Source organism: Eptatretus burgeri, chromosome 11, assembly GCF_056783735.1.
Source record: "Eptatretus burgeri isolate ZD-2024b chromosome 11, Ebu_testis_v1, whole genome shotgun sequence".
In the NCBI taxonomy this organism is placed as follows: domain Eukaryota; kingdom Metazoa; phylum Chordata; class Myxini; order Myxiniformes; family Myxinidae; genus Eptatretus; species Eptatretus burgeri.
The window spans coordinates 9,924,983-9,952,802 of record NC_140971.1 but is presented as its reverse complement, the minus strand read 5'-3'; the positions used below and the strand labels follow the sequence as shown (position 1 = coordinate 9,952,802).

Here is a 27,820-nt window from a genome sequence, read left to right as displayed (position 1 = left end):
TGCAGAAAGTCTCATGTTGTATCAAAGGCTGATGTCTGGGTACCCGGTCATCACTGCCAGCAGTTATAAAGTGGCAGTTCTAGTTATTATTTATTTTCTCTCGACTTTCACCATATTGACTGAGCCCTCTTACCTGCAGATTACTTACTGTATTTTATTCCCTTGTTGTGTCCACCTGTTACCCCATGTTTCCATAATCCTTGACCTTGTATAGAAAAAATATAAACTTGTTGGACCCTGTTTGCAGGCCCATGAGGATGGCGATTATTTCCTTGTAATGTTAGTTAATGGTTGGTGTGAAGTTGTAATGACAAATGTTTTTCCTTCTGACCGTGTGCCAGGAGCTGTGCCCGAAGTTTTCCAATGGAAATTTTTCTACCTGTTGCAATGTCGACCAACTGCGTACTCTCAAGACTAGCATGAGCCTTCCTGTCCAGTTTCTGTCTCGGTACTTTATACCTGGCACATTGCACAGTTCAAGTGTCGCCTCTCTTGCTTCTCCTTCTCCAAAGTTGGAGGCATGCATTTGTTGCGATTTGTCTTTGTCGCTGTTGTTTATCACTTTGCTTGCCTCGTGATATGACCACAGCTGTGAACCCCAATGCAATTGATGTTTCATTTCCCCTTAAATTTAGTCGAGGATTGAGGAGGAAGAAGTTGGGCCTTGAGGCCCTGTCTAATGCCTGACCCTTGAATGCAGATGTCCATCCTGCATGTTCAACTTCATGACGTTCTTTTGTGAGCTGACATGCAGCCCAAACCAAAGCACGTTTCTTAACGTGACAGAAACTAAGACACTTGAAAAGGGGAACATCAGCGTCACCAGTCTCGATTATTACATCACTCCAATGTTTGCTGAAGGTACAGTGTGAGAAGGCTTTTGTGTGTTTGATTCGGCTATTTTGATCTAAAATGGGTTTTCTTGATTGGTGCGTATTCACTTATTTTTGGATTTTTTTTTTCTAGGCATGTACAAGGCTTGTAAAGATGTCTCGGCACCCTCCAGCAATCAGAAGGTACTTGGTCTACTGTGTGGTCACTCTGCACGTGAATGCAACGCCACCAACTGGATCCAATATATGGGCAGTACCAGCAATGGACAAACTCCTTTCCAGATCACTCCTCGTTTTGGTGAGCTTTATGTACTGTGAGAGGTCTTGTGTTCTTGGCTTGCCAGTCTTCCTGGTTCCATACAGTTGACTTCTCTGACCGTATCCACATGTTTCTTAACAGTTGCCAAAGCCGAGCCCATGAAACCTTTGGCGGCGATGACTTATGCATGCAACCAGTCACTCCCGGATGGACGTGAAGCTTGTTCTTGTCAGGACTGTCAGGCCACCTGCGGCCCAAGACCCGAACCACCTTCCCCACCGGCCCTCTGGATGCTGCTTGGCTTTGATGGGATCACCGTGATTGTCGGAGCTATTTATCTGGCTTTTGCGCTTGCCGTGTCAGCAGCTTCGGTTTTCCATCACTACTGGTGGAAGTGAGAATTTGAGGGCAGAGTTTTGGGAAATAAAAATAGAATATGCATGTTGGTGGTTTGTCTGTTTTCCTTCATGGCAGTTGACCTGTGATTTGAAGTTGTTCATCAGGCCTCAATTTGCATAGACTCTAATTTGTAGGTTGTCAATCTTTAGGTATAGTTGGGGGTGTTTTTTTATTTTTTTTTATTTTTTTATTTTTTTTACTTGCTGGTTGGAACATCTAATTTGCATATCATTTTGCCTTTTCAGGCCACAGAACGCCCTGGATTCGGGCTATGGTCCAATTTACCATTCTGGTGGGAGTGGTGTGGACGGGGAGCGCCAGAGCTTGCTGGGTATGCCAGAATTGTTCCCCATGATTCGTTTTAAGAAAATAACAGTCTTGCATGAGATGCAGTCTGAAGTTGTTGGAGGCCTGTAATACACCATGTTTTGAATGTGGACCCAAAGATATTGAGTAAGTTGAGGTTTAATGGAGGGGAGCTTCATGAGCTATTCTGCTTTTTATTTATTTATTTTCTCTTTCTCTCTTTCTCTCGCAGGGAAGTTCAACGCAGGTTGTGCACGATTCTGTTTCTACGTCGAAAGCTACTTGCAGACAACATTCTCCTGCTGGGGCGAATGGTGTGTACGTCATCCAGTACCTGTCCTCTTCATCTCCGCAATCGTCATTGTCATCTGCTCAACTGGTCTGTGTTGGGTAGTGGTTACTACAGACCCCGTTGAGTTGTGGTCAGCTCCCAACAGTCGTTCACGTTTGGAAAAGGACTATTTTGACACTCATTTTGGGCCTTTTTTCCGTGTCGAGCAACTGATAATCCATACTCCAAACTTTAATGAGACCATCTACACAACCTATAACCCTGTATCCACCATTACCTTTGGGCCACCACTTAGCAAAGATCTCCTGCATCAGGTGAGATGTTTGGTCCACGACTTTTGAAGATCAGTTATCTTCAACCTACCCTCCTAACCCTTTTGATTTGATTCATTTTTGGACTGATTATGGGTTCTGTTCATCAAACTACATCTTCAACTTACCTTTTTGTGACAGGTACTCGACCTCCAACTGGCAGTGGAAAATCTGGTTGTGGACCATAATTGCCATCAAGTGTCATTGAAGGACATCTGTGTAGCACCACTAAGTCCTTATAACAACAACTGTACCATCCTGAGTGTGCTCAACTACTTCCAGAACAGCCATGACATGCTGGACCACATTGTGGAGGACGTTTTTTGGGTCTATGCTGATTACCATGATCACTTCCTGTATTGTGTCCAGTAAGTTGTAACATTATCACTACTGGATCCAACATGAGCTCCTTCGTTGATGTTCTGCTTTATTTATTTATTTATTTATTTATTTATTTAGCATTTCCTCAAATAATTGGAATTTCCTCTATCGACCAGCATTGTGTGGCTACCTTTTGACCCCCGTGGGTGTTAATTCTCAAGTCTTGTTCTTGCTGGTTTTCTGCATGCCAGACTTCCAGTATCTGATCGTTGTGCTTGGTAATGTTGAGTGCCAGATTCTTGATTTATGGTCGTTATATCCTCCAGGGCACCGGCATCACTCAACGACACAACCCAGCTGCACGACCCTTGCCTTGGCACCTTCGGTGGGCCAGTGTTTCCCTGGCTCGCTCTTGGTGGATATGATGGTTAGTGCCACAATGATACTTTGAAATGTTGTTTCCTTGCTATAATGTGCAGAATGTCACATTTCCCACCACCACCACCCACCCCATCTAAGTGTGGAGGAGAGGAAAGGGACATCATAAAAAAAATGGAACCCACATTTCTCCCATTCAGCACAATCACTCCTTCCCCTCCTCCCTCCCACCCTCGGTTATTCTGTAATTGTTCCATTGTTCGAGTTCTTACCACTTTTATTTTGCCTATTGCTGTAATGGCTCGACAGTCATGTCATCCAACTGCTGTGGTCCATGGCCTCTGCTACTCGATTGACATCTTCATCGATGCCTGACCCTCAATAATCCTCTTGGTGGTCGAATTGTCATGAATGTGATTTTTAATGTGGGCCAAGGATGGAAACTTTTTCAACACATTCAGTACTGGACTGGGTTCCATATTGGTTAAAGTTGGATAATTTCCACTCATTTGAATGGTTTGTTCTTCAATGGATTTTATGGTTGAACCTTAAAGCTTCTGTCTCCTGGATTCCACACCCACAACTTTTCCTTCTTCAAAATGCCCAAACTTTAAAAGTAATTTTTCACAAACCTTGCAAGTATTAGACCGTACCTTGCAAGTACCAAGCATATTAGACCGAGAGGTCTACTGTGTGGTCACTCTGCACGTGAATGCAACGCCACCAACTGGATCCAATATATGGGCAGTTTGGATTGTTTGGAATCTTTTTAAATTGCTTGGATTATTATTACTCTTCCATGAAATTTGTTGGTGACTTGCAGGCCACATCAATGATCGGAGGAACTTGAAACTTTGACCAACGACAACATACCACTTGACTCGATGCATATCCTAAGGATGACGTCATGGGTCACATGACCTGGCGGCCATATTGGACGTCATAAAATCCGTTAAACTGCATCTATTTTTTTTGATTGAGTTGAAACCTGGTATACATATAGGCCACATGAGGGTGAATAATATTTTCTAATTTATTTATTTTTAAATTTCAAGCGACTTGGTATGCATTGGCCAAAATTAAGTGCTGACTCAGCAGTTAAAAAAAAAAAAAATTTAACACTGGATAATGATTCCATGAATGTTTTATCCACCTCCAGGTCAAGCTGTTGATCAGAGGAACTTGAAACTGACTACATATAGTATACCACTTGAGTTGATGTATACCCTAAGAATGATGTCATGGGTCACGTGACAGGGATATTTGGCACAGGGATATTTTTTAATATATCCCTGTGTCGTAAGAGGCGACCAGGGTTGCGTCAGGAAGGGCATCCGGCGTAAAACATGTGCCAAATCACTATGCGGATCATACGGATGATATGGATGATCCGCTGTGGCGACCCCTAAAGGGAGCAGCCGAAAGAAGAAGAAGATTTTGTTTTTTTTAATATATACCGATTTAAATGCAACTTCTAGCTGATCTTGCTTTTATCTATCAAGAGTTGGATATGTTTGTCATTAATTGTTGCTCAATTTCCTGGATTTCATGGATTTCATGAAAACCTTTAAAATGCATCACTTGCTTAATTTTTTATTTTTATTTTATTTTTTTTGATCGATCGAGTTCAAGCTTTGTATAATCTGGTTCGGCTTGTCGTTGTCAATGTCATCGCTCACTCGTCCAATCAGTGGGGCGTCTCAGTCCCTGGCATCACTGCCAGCAGTTTTATTATTATCTTATTTTACTAATCGCTTGATGAATTTTAATCTGTTGGTCTTCCTTCACTTTGAACCCTCTTTTCACCCTATTTTCTGTGGAAGTGGACTTGCTCTGCCCTTTCCTCTGTACTCCATTCCATTGTGGTTTTTATATCTGTACAATTCACACATTGCACCTTGCATCCCTAATCAGTTGTGTACCTAAAGGCTGACCTCAGAACGGCCACCATGTTCATTTTTAACTTTCCTGCACTTGGTGGACTCTTCACCAGCATTTTGTCATCGATGGGTGAACAGCATCCGATAGGATTCAGCTGTTTAGTCTATATTATTTCCAACCAATTAGAACGTCGTGTTGGAACTTCACATGTAGTGGTTGCATCGCCGTATGTCTTTGCTCGTGCTCATTTATTTATTTATTTATTTATTCCCCTCTCTCTTGGACGGACATTAAACCGGCTGTCCGATTCACTTGTAGCTGATGAAGACGCTAATGCATCTAAAATGTATCATTTTGTTTTGCACGTGCCTCACCTCATGGAGATTCATCACACTTCCCCCTGAGGTGTGTGCACGTCCTCCATGATGAGCCTTTGATCTTGTAAGAGGTAAAGAGCTGAATGAATTGTCAGGCACTAAGTTTTGTTTGTGTGTGTGTTTTCGTTCAACAGGGCTGAATTACAACAATGCAACTGCCCTCGTCATTACCTTTCCTGTGAAAAACTACCATCATGACCCTGAAAAGCTTGCTATGGTTGAGGCTTGGGAGAAAGGGTATGTAAGTGCACATTGGTTCTATGCCAACTGGGCTTGATTTACTCTTCTGCCAAAACATTTGGCTTGTTTGTAAAAGTTGTTCAAGATGTGCTTTTAATTATAAATTTATCTGTAAATAAATTTTGGTTTTTTGACCTGTTGTCATTTAACGGTCTTGTTTTATTTATATATTTTTTTAAATAATTAAATTTTATTTATTTTTTTAATATATACCGATTTAAATGCAACTTCTAGCTGATCTTGCTTTTATCTATCAAGAGTTGGATATGTTTGAGTCATTAATTGTTGCTCAATTTCCTGCAGTTTCCTGGAGTTTGTGTCCAATTACAGCAACCCCAACCTGAGCATCTCGTACTCTGCCGAGCGCAGCATCCAAGATGAGTTGCAGCGAGAGAGCAACGGTGACATAATCACCGTGCTCATCAGCTACGGAACCATGCTGCTGTACATCTCACTCGCACTTGGACACGTCCGCAGCATCAGCACAGTGTTTGTACGACAGCTTTGTGTCGGCGCACCCCTTTGACTTTTTGCCTTCTGTGTTTTAACTTTCCCCTCAACGTTTTTTGCCCCCACCCCAACCATCAAATCTGCAGCATGTTCTGGTTGTCTTGGTAGGTGGATTTGAAGATGTCTCTGGGAATCGCAGGGGTACTGGTTGTGCTTTGTTCCGTTGCCTGCTCACTGGGGGTATTCAGCTACATTGGTGTACCATTGACTCTAATTGCTATCGAGGTCATCCCATTTCTGGTGCTGGCTGTTGGTGTAGATAACATCTTCATTCTGGTCCTGGCCTACCAGGTTGGTTAATATGGATAGCTCTGACTTTGTAGGGTGAATAATTCAATTCTGATGTCCAATTTTGTTTCCAATACAATTGCATTGCAATATTCAGAACTCTGAAATGTTTTCGCAATATTTCACTGAATTGATGTCAGTTGTGAAATTGTACATTGCTTTTGTATTGTACATTGTGAAATTTGTACAATTGTATTGTACAAATTGTACATTGTGAAATTGTACATAATCTGATGTTTATTGTGTTTCCCACACCTTTGATCCCAAGTTTTCTCGTCTAATCTTGAACTAGAAATGAGTATTTTGTTCTGCACCTCGAGATTTTATGGTAGAAGTTTCTTGGAGAAGAAAGTGGTGTTTGTGGCAAACCTTGTTGATGCTTGCTTGCTTTTGTAATGTGGTTTTACCTGCAGCGTGATGAGAGGCGTGAAGGTGAGGACCTGGCGAGACAAATTGGCCGTGTGCTGGGAAACGTGGCACCGAGTTTGCTTCTCTCTGGTCTCTGTGAGATGCTTGCTTTCTTTTTGGGTAAGGAGATTGCATCAAAGATATTCCACTTGAGGGTTGACGTTGAGTAATTGGGCCCAAATGGGATTTTGGTGGATTTGAGGGGTAAGAGGAGGTTAATTTTACTTTTAGGATGTTTTAGCAGGAATTTGGTCTGGCATGTAACGTGGGTGGCGGGGAGGGTGGAGGATGGGGGAAGTGATGCAAAGCCTCTGTAAATGTGTATTCTGGAGGAGGGGTATTACAAGTCTCCACCATTTACAGTACACTATTCTTGTCCCCACGATTTTCCAATGTGGTGAGGTGTTTTGAATTTTAAGCGGTAGGGTATGTTTTTGCTTCATGCACATAACCAAGATTAATTATAATATTTGTTGTTGCCTATACACCGCCCAAATAAAGGTATGCATCAGAACAAGATCACCCATTGGGTGGGGTTCTCTGCTGTTTGATATAATTATAATTATTTTGACTAATTTATTTCTAGAGCACCCTCAATTTACATACTGATTGGATATAGCGTTCGACATGTGCAATTGTGACACTATAACTAAGGCACCTATGTCGTCATTATCAACACTTTTTTTTTCCCCCATGGGGAGTACTTGTAATGCCTTTTCGCCACGCAATTCTTGATCCATGAGAACATATCCGGCCCAATACATTTTTGAAATCTTCTTTTTATCGTTTTTGGCCCCATCTCTCAATGGTGAACAATCGTTTGAAAAATTTTAGGATCGGGATCTTCACCAAAATCTATTCAGTTCGTCCTTGTCGCACACTGAATCTGTCCACAAAATTTCATCCGGATCCGTTTGCAACCTTTTGAGATATCCTGCGCACACACAGATGGGTGAAAACATAACCTTCAGTGGGGGAGGTAATTGGAATTAAGCAGTGTTTTCATATTTTTATGCTGGTATGCCTTTATTTATTTGTTTTTTTTTTCAATGTGAGGCTTGACAGTTGTAAATCGAGTGAAGTATGTGTCTGGCAAACCAGGAAGAATGTGTGAGTATAACGTCATGAAATCTTTGGCGTAGCTGTAGTATGACTTCAGTGCTCCAGGTCACGGGTGTATGATCTTTGTATTGCGAGCTGACTGGGTTTATTGAGTCTTGAAGTCTCCATGGGGGTTGGAAGGATAACCTTGAGGTATACGCCCTCACCTCGAAGACTTGGTTCGAATCCCAACCCAGCTATAAACTGTCATCCTGCTGGCATTCGTTGGTTGATGTTCAACGCCCCACTGTGTTCTTTGTGAAGAGTATGCGAACTATCACCGGCACCCTGAATAAATCACAAATTAATGCCCTAATTACTGTTGGGAGGGCAATGACAAACCACCCAGTGTAATCGTTGCTGTAAGGCTGGTTTGGTTGCATTGAAAGTTTAGGGGAGGAGGTGGGGGTAAGGTACCATGGCAGTCTGAACGGTTTGTGTTGTAAGAGAGATTAGAAGCTTGCTATCGGCCCAACACTGTCTTTTCCTTTTGGTGATTTATTTAATGGGTAGATATCCATTTTCTTCAAATGGCCAATCACAGACAAGGACTTCCAACAGGTCAGGATAGAGACCTTGTAATCAGTAGTCTCAAGTGTGCACCACAGATCCCTAAACTTTGAGGTTAAGTCTGAGCATTCTAACACTGACCTACATTTCAAAATTCTCGATACCCATCCACTGAAACGCCATCAAAGTTTTGGTTTAATTGAAAAGGAAAACTTTGGACCAAAATGTTGGAAATCCTGAAATCTGACGCGTTCTGTTCTTGACATCTACATTCCAATCTCAACACTGCTAATGTGATATGTCTGGTTCTTTAAGGTGTTGGAAATGGCAGAATTTGAAGTGTCGGTCCTGAGAACAGAAAAATAAATAAATAAAATTTTGCAAGAAATGCTTTCAATGTTTCAAAAACTCATTACAGTTTGGCCTGCACACTGTAGGCGAAGGTCGAGTTCAGTTGGACATCTTTGGTTTCGTAATCAGTGGCACTCATCATGAGATTTCCTGCATATCAACATTGGCTGGCCCCACTCCACTAAAAATAATGTCATGAATAAACCAATTAAATTGTTAGGTTATCTCGAAAGGTGACCTAATAAAACCAGTCTCGACGTATTACAAAAAAATGACGTACGTACATTTTTTCTTGATATGAGGGATGCAGGACCGTATGACCTTAGACCCGATTGACGGTCAACGTTAAGGTCACTCCAAAGTTGCGAAATCGTCCATTTTCAAAATCTACCTCCTCTGCCGTTTATGATCCGATCTTCGAAATTCCTTCGGATTCTGATATGGAACAATATCTAAATTTGTTCGGGCCGGTTTTTTTGAAATCCGTCCTGGTTATCGAGTCGCGTGTCTTCAAAGTTGGAAAAATCGTCTGATACGGTCAAAAAAAAATTTGCCCGATCTTTATGAAACTTGGTATGTATGTAGGGGTCGATGAGTGATGCACGACAGTATGACTTTTGACATGATTGAAGGTCAAGGTCAAGGCCACGCCAAAGTTGCAAAATCGTCCATTTTCAAAATCTATCTCCTCTGCCGTTTGTGATCTGATCTTCGGATTCTGATAATATGGAACAATATCTAAATTTGGTCGGGTCTGTTTTTTTAAAATTCGTCCTGGTTATCGAGTCACGTGTCTTCAAAGTTGGAAAAATCGTCTGTTACGGTCAAAACAGAGATGACCGTCACCCCCAACCGGGGGTAATTTTTTATTTTGATGTTGGAGCTTTCATTGGGTAGCATAACTTGGACTCTAAATTATGCTACCCAATAGAAGCTCTCGTTTTATTTTGGACATTAACAGAGCAGTCAAGCACAGTTTCCTCTGCCACCAAAGGTGAAGGAGGTTGTTTTCACCCCTTTCTGCCTGTCTCTGATGTGTACAGGATATCTCAAAAAGTTGTGGACATGTTGGGGGTGTGACTATGACAAATTGATTCAATTTTGGTGAAGATCTGGATATGAGAATTATTTAATTTTTCAAGTGATTCTTCACCATTGAGAGATGGGGCCAAAAAGGATTATATAGCATGATATTTCAAAAATGTATTGGGCCTGATATGTTCTTGTGGATCAGGCATTACGTGGTGGAGGTATGCACTCTACTACTGAGTGCCCTTCTAGTTATTTTTATTATTCTACTAAAACATACCCGTTAACACCCAAGTACAACCGCCAGTTTGCACTTATTCCTTCCAGTGGTTCAGAAGTGCATACAAGTCAAATAAATATAAAATGGACACGTCTCGATGGACTGCATATCTCCGCCAGGCTGAACATTTTATGTTTTGCAGCCCACTAGGCCCGATCTGCTTCACACTTCAAAAATCTAATCTGCCTGATCTTGTCACTCACCCGACCTGCCCAACTTTTTGCCTGAATCGCCATAACTTTTTTGAGATGTCCTTCTCACAAACTATGGTGAAAACATAACCTCTATCCACCTTCATTGGTGGAGATGGATGTACATGTGATTAATGTTGTAGATCATGATGTACATTTGGTTTCATGGGCTTGTAGGAGGCCTTTCTGGAATGCCGGCTGTGCGCTCCTTCTCCCTCCTGGCTGGGTTGACACTGGTCTTTGACTTTGTGCTCCAGATGACTGCCTTCGTCAGTTTGCTTGGTCTTGATCTTCACAGACAGGAGGTGTGTTCTACTGCCATTTTTGTTTTCACAGCTTCACTTTATGCTTGAGGAAATTGTCGGTGACTTGTCGTCACAGCAGCAACCAACCTTGACTGTTTTGCTGCTCGCTTGTGGTGAAGTTTCATTGCATGTGTATTTGAAGGTCGTAGTGTTGAGGTGAGCGCCTTGTTCCCCAGGCATGGCGTGTGGACATCATGTGCTGCTTTAAACAGAAAGTGCAAAACCTCCGCACTGAAGGCTTCCTCTTTTGGTTCTTCCGCAAGGTGTTCGCTCCAGTGCTGCTTGCCCGCTGGACCCGTGTCATTGTGGTCTGTGATGTTTGTTCTACGAGCGTTCATTTTTATCCAGAAAACTTCCCTTTTGAGAGCCAAAGAAAGTGATTTGTTGGTTCAAGTGTCCTTTTTGTTTGACCTCCAGGTGCTGCTCTTCACCGGAGCGTTTTCCTGCAGCATCGCCGTGTTGAACAAAGTGCCGGTTGGTCTGGACCAGCGGCTTTCCATGCCAGATGTGAGCCATCCTCCCATCGTTCTCATTTTAAAATTAATTTTGTCCTGGTTTTTATATTTTTGACTTTATTCTGGTTTTCTTCTCCATATTGCTCAGGATTCCTACCTACTGCAATACTTTGGCAACATGAGCAAGTTCTTGAATTCAGGCCCGCCCGTTTACTTTGTTGTTGAAGACGGTCTGGATTACACCACTGTACATGGACAGAACGTGGTCTGTGGGGGTGTTGGCTGTAACCCCGACTCTCTGGTGCAGCAGATTTTCAAGGCTTCCCAGATTTCCAACTCGTGAGTCAGATTTTGAATTTTAAATCTTTCAGATGTGGAAGGTCCAGGCTCCAATGCACCATTGAGGGGCCTGCTTCCTTTCACTGTTTAGATTCCTCTTGGTGCCTGTCCAAATAAAGCCATCATTATGCTATAATTATTCCTCCTTTCCTTTGCATCACATGGCTGCAAATAAAGGTTGGTTAGTATATGCTTTACCAACATTGAAAACGTGACCTGCATTTCGAGAATTTGCCTTTCGCAAAGGCGGAAGAGGCCGAAGGGCTAATGTTCAAAATGCCAGCTTCACCATGTTTGCATTGGTGGTGAGCGTATTGACCTTTTGATAAATTAATCGTTCATCTTGTCTGCCAGTACAGACAGACGAGCCCTCGGAGAGAGGGAGAGAGCAGTGTTCAGTTGTATTGTTACACCACCCTATCAGTCTGAAAACATAACTGCACCTCCTCAACTTCAGCACCAAGATTGGAAGTGTCGCGGCATCCTGGATCGATGACTATTTTGACTGGATTAACCCCCGGTCATCGTGTTGCCGCATCAACAATAATGGTTCCTTCTGTAATGCCAGTGGTATGTCTTTGCACCTGATATACATACATATATATACACACACACACTCACAAACGCCCTCAGTATTGTTGCATCAGAATTGAAATTGACATTTCCTGTGTGTTATCCTCTAGTGATCGACCCAGATTGCTTGCGGTGTCGTCCATTCACTACTGCGGGGGAACACCGCCCAGTAGGTGTCAACTTCACCCACTTCCTGCCCATGTTCTTGGAAGATAATCCCAGTCCTAAATGTGGCAAGGGGTGAGCCTCAAGTTCTTGTACTGGATGCAGACTTTGCCACTGCAGACCAAATGAGTAATTGTTTGATCTTGTGCATTGTGGACAATATCGTGCCCAATATATTCAGCAATCTTGTATTATTATTATTATTTGTCTGGTCTTATCCCCTTTCCTCCTGTGTGCAGTGGCCATGCAGTGTATGCAGATGCTGTGCATATCGGCTTAAATGGGACTAATGTAGGCCCGTCTTATTTCATGAGTTACCACACTGCGCTGAGCTCTCCGGAGGACTTTACAATGGCACTGCGGAGTGCTCGCAACATCGCGAGCAACATCACCCACATGCTTAACATCACGGGCTCCACGTCCAGGGCATTCCCTTACAGGTATGCCTTTGTGGGTAAAAGTACTGTTTGGATTATTTACCAGTTTGATTCGTCTATTGATTTTTTTTTCTGGTTGTTGAGACAAAATGAGGATACTTGTGATTCTGTTGTATCTGCACATTGTTTGGGTGATGTAACTTGGCAAGATACTGAGTGATTGACTTTTATTGTTTAAACGTGGACATGACAGATCCTTGACTGGAGACTGGCCTCAGCTCGAGCCAGGTGTGATCATATCGATTTGTCATTGGTAGACTCAGGAGAGGTCGAGTGTTCTCTGTCCGATTTGGTCTTTGAAATTAGGTGACCAGGTGGGACGTTTCCTGTGTCGTGTCTTCTTCACATACACTGGGTTGATCACCAGAGGACAACACAGGAAATGTTGTGTTATTGCTAGATGAGATCAGAGTTAAATATATATATATATATATATATATATATATATATATATATATATATATATATATATATATATATATATATATATATATATATATATATATATATATATATATATATTGTTGCGGATTCGCGCCCGCCGGCGTGCGAGCGGCCACGTAACTCGAATCGCGGCACGTCGCCCACCGGACGGACAATCCCGTCGTGACCCTCTCGGACGAACGCTGGGAACTAGTCACGGGTGGGCCTTTCGGCCTCACCACGATCGTGCCAATCGCCCCCCCGCGTGGGATAGGGTTGCTCGCCGAATTCGACCTACCTAAGTACCCACACGGAGGGTAGACCGGGCGATCGCACCTCGCCGCAGGTCGACTTCGGACACGGGCCACTTTAAGCGACCCGTTCCGTACTATCGGGATAACCGAGCGGTGTTATCGTCAACCTCGACGGTTCGATTAATTATTGGGCGTATTTAGCCCACGACCAACCCTTTACGTGAAGTAAGATGGAGATTCAATAAAAGACGAAGCGAAACGGGAAAAACAGTTCAACATAAAGCACATTTATTCCGCGGCAAACGGAAAGCACACGTATACAATTATACACCAAAAGCAAATGTAAAAGTGACACGACAATTCTGCACAAAAAGCAAATGTAAAAGAGAAACACAATGCAGATCTACTACCGAGCACACGGCAACACTTATACAGTTTTACTTCACAGACGGCGCCGACAACACGTATACTCAAAGCAAAAGAAAAAGGGACCACCCTCAACTACAAGGGGGCAGACGGGCCTGGGGCCGAGACCGCGTCGAGCCTACCCGTCTGGTGATGAGCCGCAAAATGGCGGTGGCGCCCCGACTCCGCGGGCCTCGCTGGCACTGCCTGGAATGGGGTGGGAACGGGGCCCCCTTCTCACACTATCTCAGCGCGGGGGGAAACAGGAGGGGGTTGTTGATGCTCGGGGGAATGAGGATATCTCGCTGGCTTGGGTCCCGCGACGAGCGACTCCACCGCGACCTCTGTCGCGTTACCGGCCTCCCCTCTCCGCAGCTCCCCGACTGACACGAGCGCCCTCTCGACTGCCTTCGCCGCTGCCACAACTCTCCAACTCTCCCACTCTCCACTCTTCTCAACTCCGTCCAACTGCGATTCAGAAACTCCCTCAACAACTGCCTTTTCGGCGAGCGAACGCGGCCCTTTATAGCCCCCGGGGCTTCACTCCTTCACCTTCGACCCTTCACCTCTGGCTGGCTCCCCATTGGACAGAGGAAAAGTGGGCGTGAATGATTCTTGATCCGATTTCTCGGAAAGGCTGGTGTTTTTGCACCCGCTGCTCGGTGCGCGCCCTGTACGAGTCCAGGATCGGTGCCCACGAGCGGCGCGGGAATGGCGGTGATTGCGAGAGCGAGATGTGACGGCAAGGGTCGTGGCTGTTGTTGTGAAGCGGTGTTGCGGTTGGTGGTTGTTGTGTGATGGCTGTTGAGACGTGGTTGGTGGTGGTAGTAATGGCGGCTGGTCCAAAATAAAGATGGTAAAAGAAAAACTGCTATCAAAAAGGGTCGCAGCCCGAATGAATGACATTTATTCCCTCTAAACAACAGGTTTGGGCCTAACTACACATATACTTGCAGAGATATCTCACCTAAGGGACCTGAATGGTGGTTTGCGAATTTCGTCAACCACAACACTATATATTTTTCTGAAGATGCATGTCAATGTCGAACAAAACGACCTTGGCTGTGGTTGCGTTGATTCACCAAGCTGGTTTGAAGCTGTAGCTGCACAACTGAAGGAGCCCTCAGCCTGACCGAGTGGATCATGCTGTTTGGACGTTGTCGCTTCTTGCGAGAAGTCTCCACGCATCATCAACAGAAGATGTTCACCTGACTCGTCTGCACTCGTTAATGGGTGTAAAAATTCATCATGGTATCTTCAGCCTTTACACTGGTTCATTGGATGAGTAAATCTTACCAAAATCGAAGTATGGTGTGACGTCGGTACAATATAGGTGGAATGAGCCAAACCACTTCTTCCCAGGCATCCACATCCTTTGTTCGTAATGATTCGATGGTGATGGAAGGAAATCTCTTCTTTCTTTGCCATTTTGAAATTTATGAAGTGAAGGACCCTGAACTTTTGTCCTTGCATGGCTTGTGTAGCTCATTATTCAGGCCATTTGTCACTGATCCTTAATGTGTCCATCACAAAGACCAATGTGATGTAATCTCGTTAAGACAGACTCTACTCTTGATTCGCTGGCTTTCAAGTCAAATTGGAAACTGTGTTCTTGCATTTATCACCTTTTAAAAATTTAATTATTTCTATACATTATCGGCTTGTGGAGGAGCCAGAGCACAATGGGCCAGGGTGTAACTGAATAAAAAGAACCACAGAAAATGGGGTTGACACGAGTAAGTGTCGAGAGAGAATGGAGGAGAGTTTGGAGGAATGAGTATCCTGAAACGGCCTATGTGTCCCAATTATTTTAAGAACTAGTGCTCCAGGCAGCTTACTAACACTTGGAGGTTTAAATCACTTTTGCTTTATTTTAAAACACTCCAAGTGCAACGGTAAAAACCGTGCTTTCTCCACATAAAACCACCATTCTGCCAGACAGGGAATATCTGCCCTTGCTCCCTCCCAGCGGAGATGATTCAACACATGGGCGGAGCATGAATATGCATGAGGCAAGATGTGGGTGGAACATAAATATTGTTGAGGATACGGGGGTGGCGGGCTTCAGACGAGTGCGTCAATCACAGTCCGTAACCAGTTTGGGTTTTCGCACTCTACTCTCGACAGCCAAATGTTAGATTCGGCGCCACCCTAACCACCGTCGTCTCCGGGGTTATAACGCCGGCTGGTTCGACACAGGCCTTGGGTCACACGTCTCGAATCGCGATACCAACGTACCCCTGGACCTTACCAGTTGGGGAAATAGACCCCGGTTTCAGACTGGTTTTGTCAGATACCGAGCGAATTCTGCCAGTCTGTAACCATTTTGGTTTTTATATCCAAATCTAGTGGATCGTTCCTCGGCACAGCACAAATTAATTCAAAGCTGCAACTTCATACGAATCAGCCAGATTGATTGGGGACATCGGGGGAATACTACACAAGCAAAGCATTCACGACAATGTTATAATTAATCTATAACCCGTTCTTCACTAGGGAGCTACGGGTTTCGAAGGGGACCCTAATGAGATAAGCCTTAAACAACATGCAGACAAGACAGCACTTGGTGATGTTTCATGGACGAGAGGAAAGTGTCAAAGGCACGAATGTGGCTCGTGATGAGCCGATGTCTACGGATTTGAGCGCCCAAGCTCAAGCACGCCGGGTGGCAAAATGTCGCTCGTCCATGTGTCGCAGCCCTCACGCACGCAGCCTTGGTGCGTTCAGACCCTGCGAGGTCGACTGCACCAGAGTGAAAGATCGATGGTGGGTTTCAGCTGGTTTCTCCCAAGATCCAAGAAACAAGTCCAGGCCTGGACTGTTCACCAGACCAGGCCAAATCGAGGTGTTGGGCTCCGCAGGCTGGGTCCATGGGATTCCAAGACGTCGAGCCGTGAGGAGTTAGGACGGTCAGAGGCTCCGTCACTGGACTCCAGATGAACCTGTCGGTGTCTCCTCACGAAAGCCGATCACGCCCCACCTCGGCGTTCAGTTTCACCACTGCCAATCGCAGACTCTGCGTGCTCAGGTTCAGTTTTTCTCCTGGCAGATTCACCCTGCCTTTCCTTTGCTCGCTCGCCTCGAAACCCACTGCAGTTTTACTTCTTCGGTTTCACTTCTCCTTTTCGGCCCTCGCTCGCCTCAAAGCCGACTGCTGACTTACACACAGCCAGCCCTATTCAGCCGATCGTGCCACACCGGTGCTCAGTTTCACCACTGTCTTCCCGGCGCACGCTCGCCTCAAAAACCCGACTCCCCAACTCGGTGCTCTCAGTTTTTCCACCTTTTCTTTTTGGGGCATGCCCCTTTACGAAGCCGACAAAACTCCTCCCTTCAGTTTCACTTCCTTCTCGAGGCCACTCTCCCCCTCAGCGCACTGGCCGGAGTCTATTGTCCAGAGAGGAAGGAAGAAGAAGAACCTCTCTGTCCACCACCAATGTACCAACGATGAACAGCCTCTTACACCTCCCGACATACATGTAGCATCCATTTACCGAACAACCTGGCTAAACATGCATTTAATGGGGGATCTGGGCTAATCCTATATTTAGTAACACACTAAGGGCCATTTCCGCAACAATATACATTTTACATTCAACTTGGTTACATCACAATGAGGGACGTGGGTAAGAATGACAGCAAGGGGAGGGGACAGGGTGAACGAGATTGATACAGCCACAAATTTGATCACTGAAATGGAAGAAAAAAAAAGTGGTTTATTTATTTTGACAAAAATGAAGAGCAGGAGGAGCCCTTGAAACATGTGGGCCTGGAGATGGTTTCTGTGGGTAGAAAATATAATTGTGCTGAACAGCTGTCCTGAAGCCTTGGAGGTAAAAATGAGAATTGATAGACAAAGCTGGTTCCATAGGTCAGAAAAAGGAGTGAATGAGCAGTGGATCTGGATAATGGATTGTTGGGAGGGGCAGAAAATGCAAGATTAGAAAGGAGGAGGTGGAAGAGACCATCGACCTGTTTGCGACACGAAGGTGATGGGTCCAGAGACTCGGCTTCATCGCAGGAGATTCCAATAATTTCAAAGGCCTTTGCTTCCGTGGGGGGAACAGTACTCCAAGCCTGGATGAAGGCCTTGTCAGGTAGATAAAAGTTCTTGTGTGCCAAGGGAAAACTTTGCATGATTGAGGATGCCCAATTGGTGACTGGCTTTGGAGGGCAATGTTTATCAAGAGAATGTTTGTTTTCCTTTTAGGGGTTAAAAGTGAATTTGAAGGTCCAAATTTGGGCTTTATCCTCCGCCATTCCCAATCCCTGCACAGTGTCTTCTACGTGTTCTATGAGCAGTACCTGACCATCGTGGAGGACACTGTCATGAGCCTGGGTCTCTCTCTGTCAGCCATATTTGTTGTCATGCTGGTCTTGCTGGACCTTTGGTCGGCTCTACTGGCATGCCTCACCATCGCTATGATAATCGTGGACATGTTCGGGGTCATGTGGATGTGGGGAGTTAGTCTGAATGCAGTCTCTCTCGTGAACCTTGTGATGGTGAGCTGTTCATGTTCTTGCTCGCTGTGATCCTCACAATCCACTTTTTTTTCTTCTTCTCCCCACCCCTGTTTCCTCATTGATGGGAATTTGTTTTGTTTTTGTTTTTATATTTGGTTCTTCCATCCCTCTGTGTTCCAGAGCGTGGGTATTTCAGTCGAGTTCTGCAGTCATGTAGTTCGAGCGTTTGTTACGAATGCTCAGGGAAACCGCCTGCAGCGTGCCCATCATGCTGTTGTACACACCGGCAGTTCGGTTGGTTGGGTGTTACGGTTGTTTTGTGGGTAAAATTTGAAGGGAGGGTAGAGGTTAGGAAGGAGATGCTTATTGAGGTGTTTTGATTTGAAAAGTTTGTGGTCACAATGTACAATCTGTTCATTGTGGAATGAGGTCTTTACCTCTGGTCACTGACCATGTTCCCTGCAGGTGTTTAGTGGGATCACACTCACAAAGTTTTCCGGAATCGTGGTGCTTGCATTCTCCAAGTCTCGTATCTTCGAGGTCTTCTACTTCCGCATGTACCTCTCTGTCGTCCTCCTCGGAGCTGCGCACGGGTTAATATTCCTGCCTGTCCTGCTCAGCTACATTGGTACGTCAGGATGTTCTTGTGCTCTTGGCATAACAGAGTTGTGTGATCGATTTCTTTAAAATGCTTGTCTGTCCCCTTTGACATTAATAATAACAATAATTGTTTATGCTTGTTTACTGTTGTATAAATTTTCTTGCTTTCCGTCAATTTATTCACCAATTTATCAAAGGCTGCATGTTTGCTGTTGGTATTTGTAACGTATCTTTGTGCTCGTTTAATTTTTGTCATGCACCTGCTCATGGTGAGCTGGTGTCCCGTTATTGGGCACACTAGCCTTGGGAGCTTCTCCGGGTGTTGGAGGCTCGAATTGATTGTGGCCAATTAACATGTGTCGGCCCTGAGAGATTACTAGTTCATTTGCAGTTCTTGTTGCAACCACCAAGTCAACTGCAGGCAAACCAGGCCAGTCACTTCAACAAAAATATCCTGTTCGGCTGTTCGGGTTTATTTCCATGTTGGCTGCCTTGGTTGTTGGGTGGGGATTGGGGGGAGGAGGGGTGGCTTTGAACTTCTTGTTCCTCAAGCAAATCTTTTGTCCAAACACTTCCCTGTTCTCAGTATTTCCCTAGCACTGTGTAGTCTCACCTTTAACCAAAGATGAGCTTTTATTGATGCTAAGAGCGTGAAATGCTTTTTGTTAACTCTATGGAGGCAAAAAGTTTCCTTTTTTATTTATTTATTTTTCCCTCCCCTCACCACCATCAAGCCAACACTCAGAATGATGCCATTATTTCATGACTCAGGCACAGTGGCAGTCATGTGGCGAAGTGAGTAGGCTGACTGTCTGGAGTAGCTGACACTTTGATGCCCCCCCTCCCCCCAAGATCTAAACTGCTGGGTTTTTTAAAATTTATTTATTTGTATTGTTTTCGGGTTGTCAATCCGTCCGACTGTACCTACGTATGTCCATGCTAATTTCCTGTGCAACCGCTTAGCCGATTGACACTATATTTTCACCATCGGTGCAACTAACCATGGAGAATGTTTTAATGATTATGACATCATCGGTTATGGGGTTTTGGAAATTTCAAAAAAAGGAAAAACTTTGGACCTCTATCTCAAACTGCTCGATGGGGGGAAAAAAAATTTGAAACTTGGCATATGTCAAGTACTCCCCATGGGAAACTATTTTTATTTATTTATTTTGTCATCGGTGGCTTCATTATGATGTCACAATTGCATATGTTGAACGCTTTATCCAATCGGTATGAAAAATCGAGTCAAGGGCGAAATGGGATGGTGGGGAGGAGAAATGATATCAGTCATGTGGCTCAGCAAACTTTTTTTTCTTCTTTTTTTAACATAAAAACCTTCAAAAACCCTCAAATGGCTGAACAGATTGAGGGAAGCTTCACCCCCATGTTCCCCAAACCTTGAGGATACCAGGGTGTTCACAAATGATGTATAGGTCACGTCATGGTCTGGCAGCCATATTGGATTGAATGAAAATCTTATTCTTTCTCTTGAACTGCTTCAATTGAAATGCCACAATTCTGATCTAGTAGTCATTGGGAATATGTTTTAAATTTCAACCTGATCAGACACATGGTCTGGAAGCCAGAGTTATTTTATAATTTGAATCTGGGTTCAGGGATTTAAATCAAACTTGGTACAAGTACTGTCATGGCCAAAAATATTGGCAACCTTGCATATTTTTTTTTTATTTTCCCAAATAATGCACCATTTCTTCCAGCAAATTGTTGAAATTAAAATATTTTGTTATCCACATATGTATTTGTTTGGGTTGCAGTGGAACAAAACAAAAAAGTGAAAAAATTATGAAATCTTAGCTTATTCCACAAATTATAAAATGGCTTGGACAATATTATTGGCACCTTTTAGAAGGTGTGAGACAATTGGATTTCAAGCAGGTGATTCTCCTTTACTTTGTAATTGAACTCACCTATGGTGAGTTGCAGGTGCCTGCAATATAAAAATCACTCATTCAACCAGTTTGAATAGAGAAAAGGAGACATTCTGCTGTTTTGTGTCACTGTGTACCACAATGAACATGGAGAAAAGAAATAAATCCAGAGAATTGTCCGAGGAGGTCAGACACAAGATTGCAGCCAAGTATGGACAACCTCAAGGCTTCAAGTCCATCTCCAGAGACCGTTGATGTTCCTGTGTCCACCGTACGCAATGTTCGCAGGAAGTTTAAAGCCCATGATGCTGTAGTCAACCTCTCTGGACGTGGCTGCAAGAGAAAACTTGATCGAAGATTGCAGTGAAGCATTGTTCGAATGATGGAGAAAGCATCTCCATCAACTGCCAGATTCAAGCTGACCTTCAGCCACAAGGAACGACAGTTTCAACTCACAACATCCATCACCAACTTGATGAAAGGGGGTTCTCTGGTAGGAGAGACAGGAGGATCCCACTGCTGATAGTCAGGTGGTCAAAATACCACCTGACCCACAACAAATTGCAACAAAAGGTTTTTCAGTGGTTTTCATTCCTACTGGATATACTGATCAACAGAAAAAAAGTCTACCAAAATCTGACATCCGGAAATGGGTTAAAAGTCATTTTTAAGATGGCCGCCACCGGGCTTTGGAATAACTAAAACAGCTATAACTTCTTCAATAATTGTTGGTTCTGGTCCATGGTTTTAATGGAACAGCAATCCACTGGTATCAAAATTTAGATCTGACCAGTATTTAACATGAAATCCAAGATGGCGGCAAAATTCAAGAGTGCAAAAATCAATAAATTTTCCATCTGAACCAAAATCACTGAACACCTGGTGCCACTGAAACATTTATTTGTGAGCATTACATAATGGCAGTTTAGGTTACAATTTCAGTCTTCATCACTGTCCTCTAGTTCCTCAGAGGCTTGATTTAGTGGATTGTCACAAAACCTCACTTGGCATGATCCACATGCAGATGTACACGAAGCCCATTCTTTCTGCAGCTGCAACGGGGTGTCACAAGCTGTGGTGCAGTTGCAGTGTATCATCTTCAGAAGAGTGTCTGGTGCAGCATTCATGGCAGTCATGATAGGTACAAATCGATTGTCTTCAAGTCCCCAGCCCCAGTCCAGAGGATCGAGGTCACCCTCCATCCCCATCCAAACCATGACCTGGTAGTACACTTGGAGACAAAACTTGGTGGCAGATTCCGTTGGAAGACGTTCAGGTGTAATGAAAGACTTGGCAGCAGCAACCTTCTTTGTGAATATCTTGTAACTCATGGCTGCCAGAGAACTTGTGCTCTCCCCACCAAATATAACGGCCATTGCTTGGCTGCCAAGTTTCTTTATTTCAGCGTGGCTGATGCCTCTCGAAGTGAATGTATCTGCACACAACTGGAGGCCTTGATCATCTTCCACGAGTTTCTGAAAGACTTCTTTTTTCCCCAATGCCATACACACGAGATGTTGAATCGCATCCTGTGAAGGCGTGCAGGAATAATAGTTGAGTGCACAACTTATTTCCCAAGAAGATGCTTCATCCGACTGATGTCATATACTTTCAGATTGCTTCTTGGCTGGTTGTCTGATCTGAAATATAGTGGTTTTCCATCTGGTATACAGTAATGGAGCAAAAGCATCAACAAATCTGTGTCCTCTCCAATTAGTGTGGGGAATGCAGAATTGTGCTGTTTACAGCTGTCATGGCAATGTCCACATCAGCGTCCCCTTCTGCCTGAATAACTGTGCAGCCCACTTTCTTCAGCTAATTACCTATTAAGGTGATAGGTGATCAGCTGTTGCTTGTTACTGCCAACAGATAGGAATTCATCTCTCTTTCCGTCAAATTCAGTTTCTCGGGTAAAGTTCAGTCGGATAGCTGTTGGCTTGTCCCCGTCTGCTGAGTGTTATCCTTTATCGAAGGGCCTGCACCATAGCCATCAAAGACAACAGTTGCTGTCCTATAGTGTTTTGTTGTGAAGTCTGCATATGCTCTGGCTATTTTGCCATATGTATCTCCCTTCTTCCACTTGAGCTTGTGCAGCAAGGATCCACCATCAAGAACATACCTTTCAGTCTTAAGGTGTGGTGTCAGGTACTCCTTCACATGCCAGTGCCTTGGTACAGTGGTCATTGACTGCTTGAGCGAGTTGAGGTTTGTCGGCCGTCCTCAAAGAGGGATGGAGGGTATGGACTGAGCTCAAAACTCATCACGTCCTCAAGTGACAAATCACCTATCTGGGATGCCACCAGGAATCGCTGGAATAGCACACTGGAGTCGATGGTTCTGTGAGGAGCAACCTGGAGAGCATTAGAATTTCCCAGGGTCTTTGCTTTCTCTGTCCTCTTGATGGAAAAGGAAAACACAGGTTGTCCAATCATTCTCTCGAAGATTTTGTTCCCAACAGCTTCATATTCATGCACGTTGATGTCTTCGCTTGCCACGATACCATTTATGATATTTCTCAATGCAGGATCAGAGGAGAAAGGTGAAAATGCATTCAGCTTTGTGCTTATCTTCGAGAGGTCGAATGCACGTCTCAATTCTGGCACCAGTTGCTTCTTTATGCTGTTCGCTTGTTGCGTATGAGATCATTGAAGTCCTGAATGGCGACGTTGACCTCAGATGTTATGGGGGCTGACATTGTCCACAATGCTTGGTGTTCCTCTGTCATCTTACTGGCATGAGTCAAGCCACCGGTGCTCTTTAGTGATCTCATGAGTGTCTGTTCGATGACTCGATCACAGCTGAGGCCTGCCCAAAACTGGTTTGTTCACCAGATCACATGGAAGCCATTTTGAAACTTCTCATGCACATCTGGGTGTTTGCTCTCCAGTTCACTCATTTCTTGTACGTAGAGATAAGCGGACTTCTGGTAGTTGTAGTGTCCAGCTGCTGCAAATATTGGCAAGGCAACAGCTTGCAAGTGAGCCTTCCAAGACCCAGTGTGATCTGCCTTGATCATTGCCCGAGCAGTTTGGAGCATTTTCTGATAACCCAGCCAAAGCTTACTTGTTTTGGATTGTGCAGCAAGTTCAGATTTCTTTTTTTGTCAAGTTCATCAGTGATCTTCACAATTGCAGCTGATTCTTCAAGACTTTCAAGAGGGATGTCACCAGTTAGCAAGGACGAATACATTTTCTCGATCTCTTCTACTTGGAGCATGAACTCAGGATTTTCCTCCACTACAGATGCCACAATACTTCAATGTGGACACTTGCTCACCAGGAGATGACCTCAGAATGCCCTCTGAACAGATTTTCTGGACATCATATGAACGACAGCATTTTCACCGTACACCAGTTCCAGGATGCTTTTGAGTCCTGTTCCCGCCATCAACGTGCCTATTGATCCAAGCAGATTCATGAACGTGTGAAATGTACCCAGCCTAAGCAGGATCCCCTTCAAATGGCTATTCTCTGGTGCAGCACTGATTATCTTGGCAGCTTTCCAGTACAGCGGTTGATCAAACGTGATCACAGGAGGGACATGGTGTCTGATGGCCATGTTGGACAGGAAGTTCAAAGTGGACAGAATGCAAGCCTTGTCGCCTGGATACATATCAATCATTGGCAAATACAGAATGGAGGATGCGCCAGCATGTCTGTCCTCGGTGAAGGATGTGCATCATCCCCTGCCAGCCTGGTACAGTCTGCTTGAAATGGAAGGATAGCTCCCAGATGATCTCAACTCATGTCACAGACTGAGATCTGGGAGGTCTCGGAACTTGATGTTGCAAAGCCATATTCTTTGATATCAATTTTTGACATCTGTACAATGTTCAATTCTGAAATCTTCTGCCTTGTCACAAGATGACTTTATTTTCTACCAGGAGTCAATGCAGCTATCATGCCCATTCCATGAAGGGTGATTATGTTGTGATCTACATTGTCACCAGCAAACAACACTGATGGATCAAATCGGGTGTGACACAGCTTGCCGCATTCTTTTCAAACCGCAGTACTTCACCATATGACGAGCTGTACCCCATATTACAGTTTCCACAAAGTTTTGACCGATATGTGATGGATCTGGACTGGTGCAATGACAGCCCGAGGTCTCACTGCTTGTCCAATACTAGCCACTTTACGTTGCGTGTTTTGTTTTGTTTTTTTCCAACGAACAGACTATTCAACATATTTCGAAGTGTATCTTCTTTGTGCCCCTTCATCTCCTTCTCGCTGTGCTTCTTTGTAGAATGACCGGAGTGTGTGTGATGTTTTCTCCCTGAATGTAACTGAGAACCCTTTTGTTAAAATTTGATAAATGTTGGGTGATTGCCTAACAGAGGTTTGATTATATAGAGACAATTTATTGATTTTACGCCCTTCATTTTTGCCGCCATCTTGGATTTCAGGTTAAATACTGATCGGATCTAAATTTTGACACTAGTGGATTGCTGATCCATTAAAATCATGGACCAGAACCAACAATTGTGTTTTTATCAATTATTGAAGTTATAGCTGTTTTAGTTATTTCAAAGCCCGGTGGCGGCCATCTTGAAAATGACTGTTTTAACCCATTTCCGAATGTCAGATTTTGGTGGACTTTTTTTTTTTTCTATTGATCAGTATATCCAGTAGGAATGAAAACCACTGAGAAACCTTTTGTTGTGGGTTTGGTTTTGTCATAAATTGACCCGACTGAGAGAGACAGAAGAAAGCCTGACTGGAGTTTGACAAAACACACCTGAACAAGCCAAAATCCTAATGGGAGAATGTCCTGTGAACAGATGAGACCAAATTAGAGCTTTTTGGTGAAGTAAATAATATGTTTCCAGAAAACAAAATGAAGCCTTCAAAGAAAAGAACACCTTCCCTTACAGTCAAACATGGAGGAGATTCAGTGATGTTTTGGAGTTACTGTGCTGCCTCTGGATGCCTTGAATCGTGAAATCAAGAGATTACCAAGGAGTTTTGGAGCGCAATGTTCAACCCAGTGTCGGAAAGATTGGTCTCTGTCGAAGGTCTTGCAGCAGGACAATGACCCCAAACACACTTCAAGAAGCACCTAGGAATGGTTCAAGACTAAATGCTGGACTGTTCTGAAGTGGCCAGCAAATGAGTCAAGATCTAAATCCCATTGAACACCTGTGGGGAGATCTGAAAACAGCAGTTGGGAGAAGGTACCCTTCAAATCTGGGAGAACTGGAGCAGTTTACACATGAAGAGTGGGTCAAACTGCCAGTAGAGAGGTGCAGGAAGCTCATTCATGAATATAGGAAGTGCTTGACTGCAGGTATTTTGTCCAAAGGTTGTGATACCAAATTTTAAGTATTGGGTGTCAATTTTGTCAATGCCATTTCTTTTTAGTCTGATTTAAAAGGATATTTTAAGTTCTGAATAAAAAAACAAAGGTTCTGTAATATGAACAGTGAAAAACAATTGTGGAGATCAAATACTTTTGTCAATTTCAACTACTTTTTTTGAGAAAATTGAGTTATTTGAAAAATGTGCAAGGGTGTCTATTTTTGGCCACGACTATGTATAATGTAACAATGTGGGTGTCGGCATATCTGGTGATGCTGAAGAGTGCCCTTCTTGCTCTTTTTGTGTTGCAACAAACTTTTCTGACTATTTAAAATTTGCATTCATATATTTGTTGTCCGTGATGTTTCTGCCAGGCCCTTCCACACGCAAAGTCACTGTTGTAGTGCACCATTTCTCAAAACTGGGAGAACAAGACACTCGGCTCGACCACAATGAACCTCAGGCCTCTGTTGGTGGCTGGTACTGAGCCTGGCTCCGGTTGTTGCAGCGGTACAAAAGGCATTTGGCGAGTGGTCTTGTCAAACAAACGTGCTGATGTGAAGACTACGTGACATTGGCTGAATGTTTTGGGTCCTGATGAACATTTCTTGCTGCTGCTTTTTCTTCACCATCACTTTTGTACTTGTCGGCTCACGGAACAAGGCAATGTCTGTGGAGGAGTCTTGTGCAGTGACTGAGTGATTGTATCAATACATAATGATTGGCCATAAGGATGCACAACAATGGATTTGCAAGTGCACATTGGACATCAAACAAGCTGAGATTTTCTTCATGTCTCGTTTTGATGTCGTGTCTTCCCGGCATGTACCTTCCCGCCTTAACCCCAAAACATTGTTCCCGGTGCCCCACTCCTTCCCTTTTCTTTCCACAAATGTTGGTCTTTATCGTGTTTTAAAATTAAAATTCTGAAGCAGTTTCTCCCACATCCTGCCCCCCCTCCCCCAAATGTTTTGGAATGATGGCCATTTTGTATGTTGCCTGCGATTTAAATTATTCTCAAACACGGTGCTTTTTGGTTTTGTTCAGTGTTGTCTTAAGGTATTTTGCACACAGTGTTTGTTTTAAAGTTATGCTGAAGCCATTCCACTGGAAGTAAAGATATGTACCCTCTGAGCAATGCAGTTCCTCTGTCGGTTTGACCTCGTCCACGTTTAAACGTCAGTGTGGTTTTACAATGTTGATGTCATCTCTGCATCGTGTGGTTTGAATGACAATGCGGTGCATGGTGTTTGTTCCTGGAGGTTTACCTTTTATTTTATACACCTCTTTAGTCGAGTTGTAATGCTTGAATATTGATTTGGATCGGGATCAAGTGATTTTAATGGTGGAAGGTGTAAATGCTTGCCCACCTGTGATATCGTGATTTTTTTTTTCCCCTTTTCTTTTTCTCTTTTTTGACTTGTGGAAGCTTCTAAAAATTCTTAGATTTGTGAACATTGGTCAGTGACTTTGGTTTCCACTGAAAGTCTTAATGGATGGACCAAGCGCTGTGCTCCTTTGGGATCCTGGGTTAATACCTGCAGTTTTGTCTGGTTTTGGCTCTCGCTTGTTCTTGCAAAATTTGCATTAAAAAAAAGGAAACGTTTAATGTTCCTGTGGGGTAGGGTTTGTATTTGTAAACATTAAAACCAACGAATTTTGGGGGGGCTATTTGCATATTTGCAAGTTGATGGGGGCTGACAAATGTACTAATAAAGTGAGGTGGTTTGTTTTGAATTGTTTTTTTTTTTTTTTTTACTTGAACCTGACTTGTTCAGCCAAGAAGTGGTATATATATGTATATATATATATGTATATATATATATGTATATATATATATATATATATATATATATATATACACACACACACACACACATCTCCCGCAAAGCGGAAATTCCTGTGTGGATGTTCGAGCTCTGAATGGAAATTGCTTCTTTGTT

General features: G+C 43.7%; 1 protein-coding gene across 1 annotated transcript in view; it reads left to right on the top strand.

Moving 5' to 3' along the window:
- Positions 1 to 27,614, top strand: part of NPC1 (NPC intracellular cholesterol transporter 1) — a 50,789-nt gene extending 23,175 nt beyond the window's left edge. The window contains exons 3-25 of the mRNA XM_085845170.1: positions 342 to 448; positions 701 to 861; positions 967 to 1,131; positions 1,234 to 1,486; positions 1,737 to 1,822; positions 2,030 to 2,403; positions 2,542 to 2,768; positions 3,048 to 3,148; positions 5,492 to 5,594; positions 5,901 to 6,090; positions 6,216 to 6,398; positions 6,809 to 6,923; positions 10,443 to 10,570; positions 10,747 to 10,878; positions 10,988 to 11,077; positions 11,174 to 11,364; positions 11,822 to 11,934; positions 12,048 to 12,177; positions 12,342 to 12,542; positions 17,899 to 18,124; positions 18,266 to 18,379; positions 18,551 to 18,713; positions 26,252 to 27,614. Of these exons, the coding sequence (XP_085701296.1) occupies positions 342 to 448; positions 701 to 861; positions 967 to 1,131; positions 1,234 to 1,486; positions 1,737 to 1,822; positions 2,030 to 2,403; positions 2,542 to 2,768; positions 3,048 to 3,148; positions 5,492 to 5,594; positions 5,901 to 6,090; positions 6,216 to 6,398; positions 6,809 to 6,923; positions 10,443 to 10,570; positions 10,747 to 10,878; positions 10,988 to 11,077; positions 11,174 to 11,364; positions 11,822 to 11,934; positions 12,048 to 12,177; positions 12,342 to 12,542; positions 17,899 to 18,124; positions 18,266 to 18,379; positions 18,551 to 18,713; positions 26,252 to 26,364 (3,666 nt within the window). The 3' untranslated portion in view covers positions 26,365 to 27,614. The remainder of the gene's footprint in view (positions 1 to 341; positions 449 to 700; positions 862 to 966; positions 1,132 to 1,233; positions 1,487 to 1,736; positions 1,823 to 2,029; positions 2,404 to 2,541; positions 2,769 to 3,047; positions 3,149 to 5,491; positions 5,595 to 5,900; positions 6,091 to 6,215; positions 6,399 to 6,808; positions 6,924 to 10,442; positions 10,571 to 10,746; positions 10,879 to 10,987; positions 11,078 to 11,173; positions 11,365 to 11,821; positions 11,935 to 12,047; positions 12,178 to 12,341; positions 12,543 to 17,898; positions 18,125 to 18,265; positions 18,380 to 18,550; positions 18,714 to 26,251) is intronic.
- Positions 27,615 to 27,820: the final 206 nt, after the last annotated feature.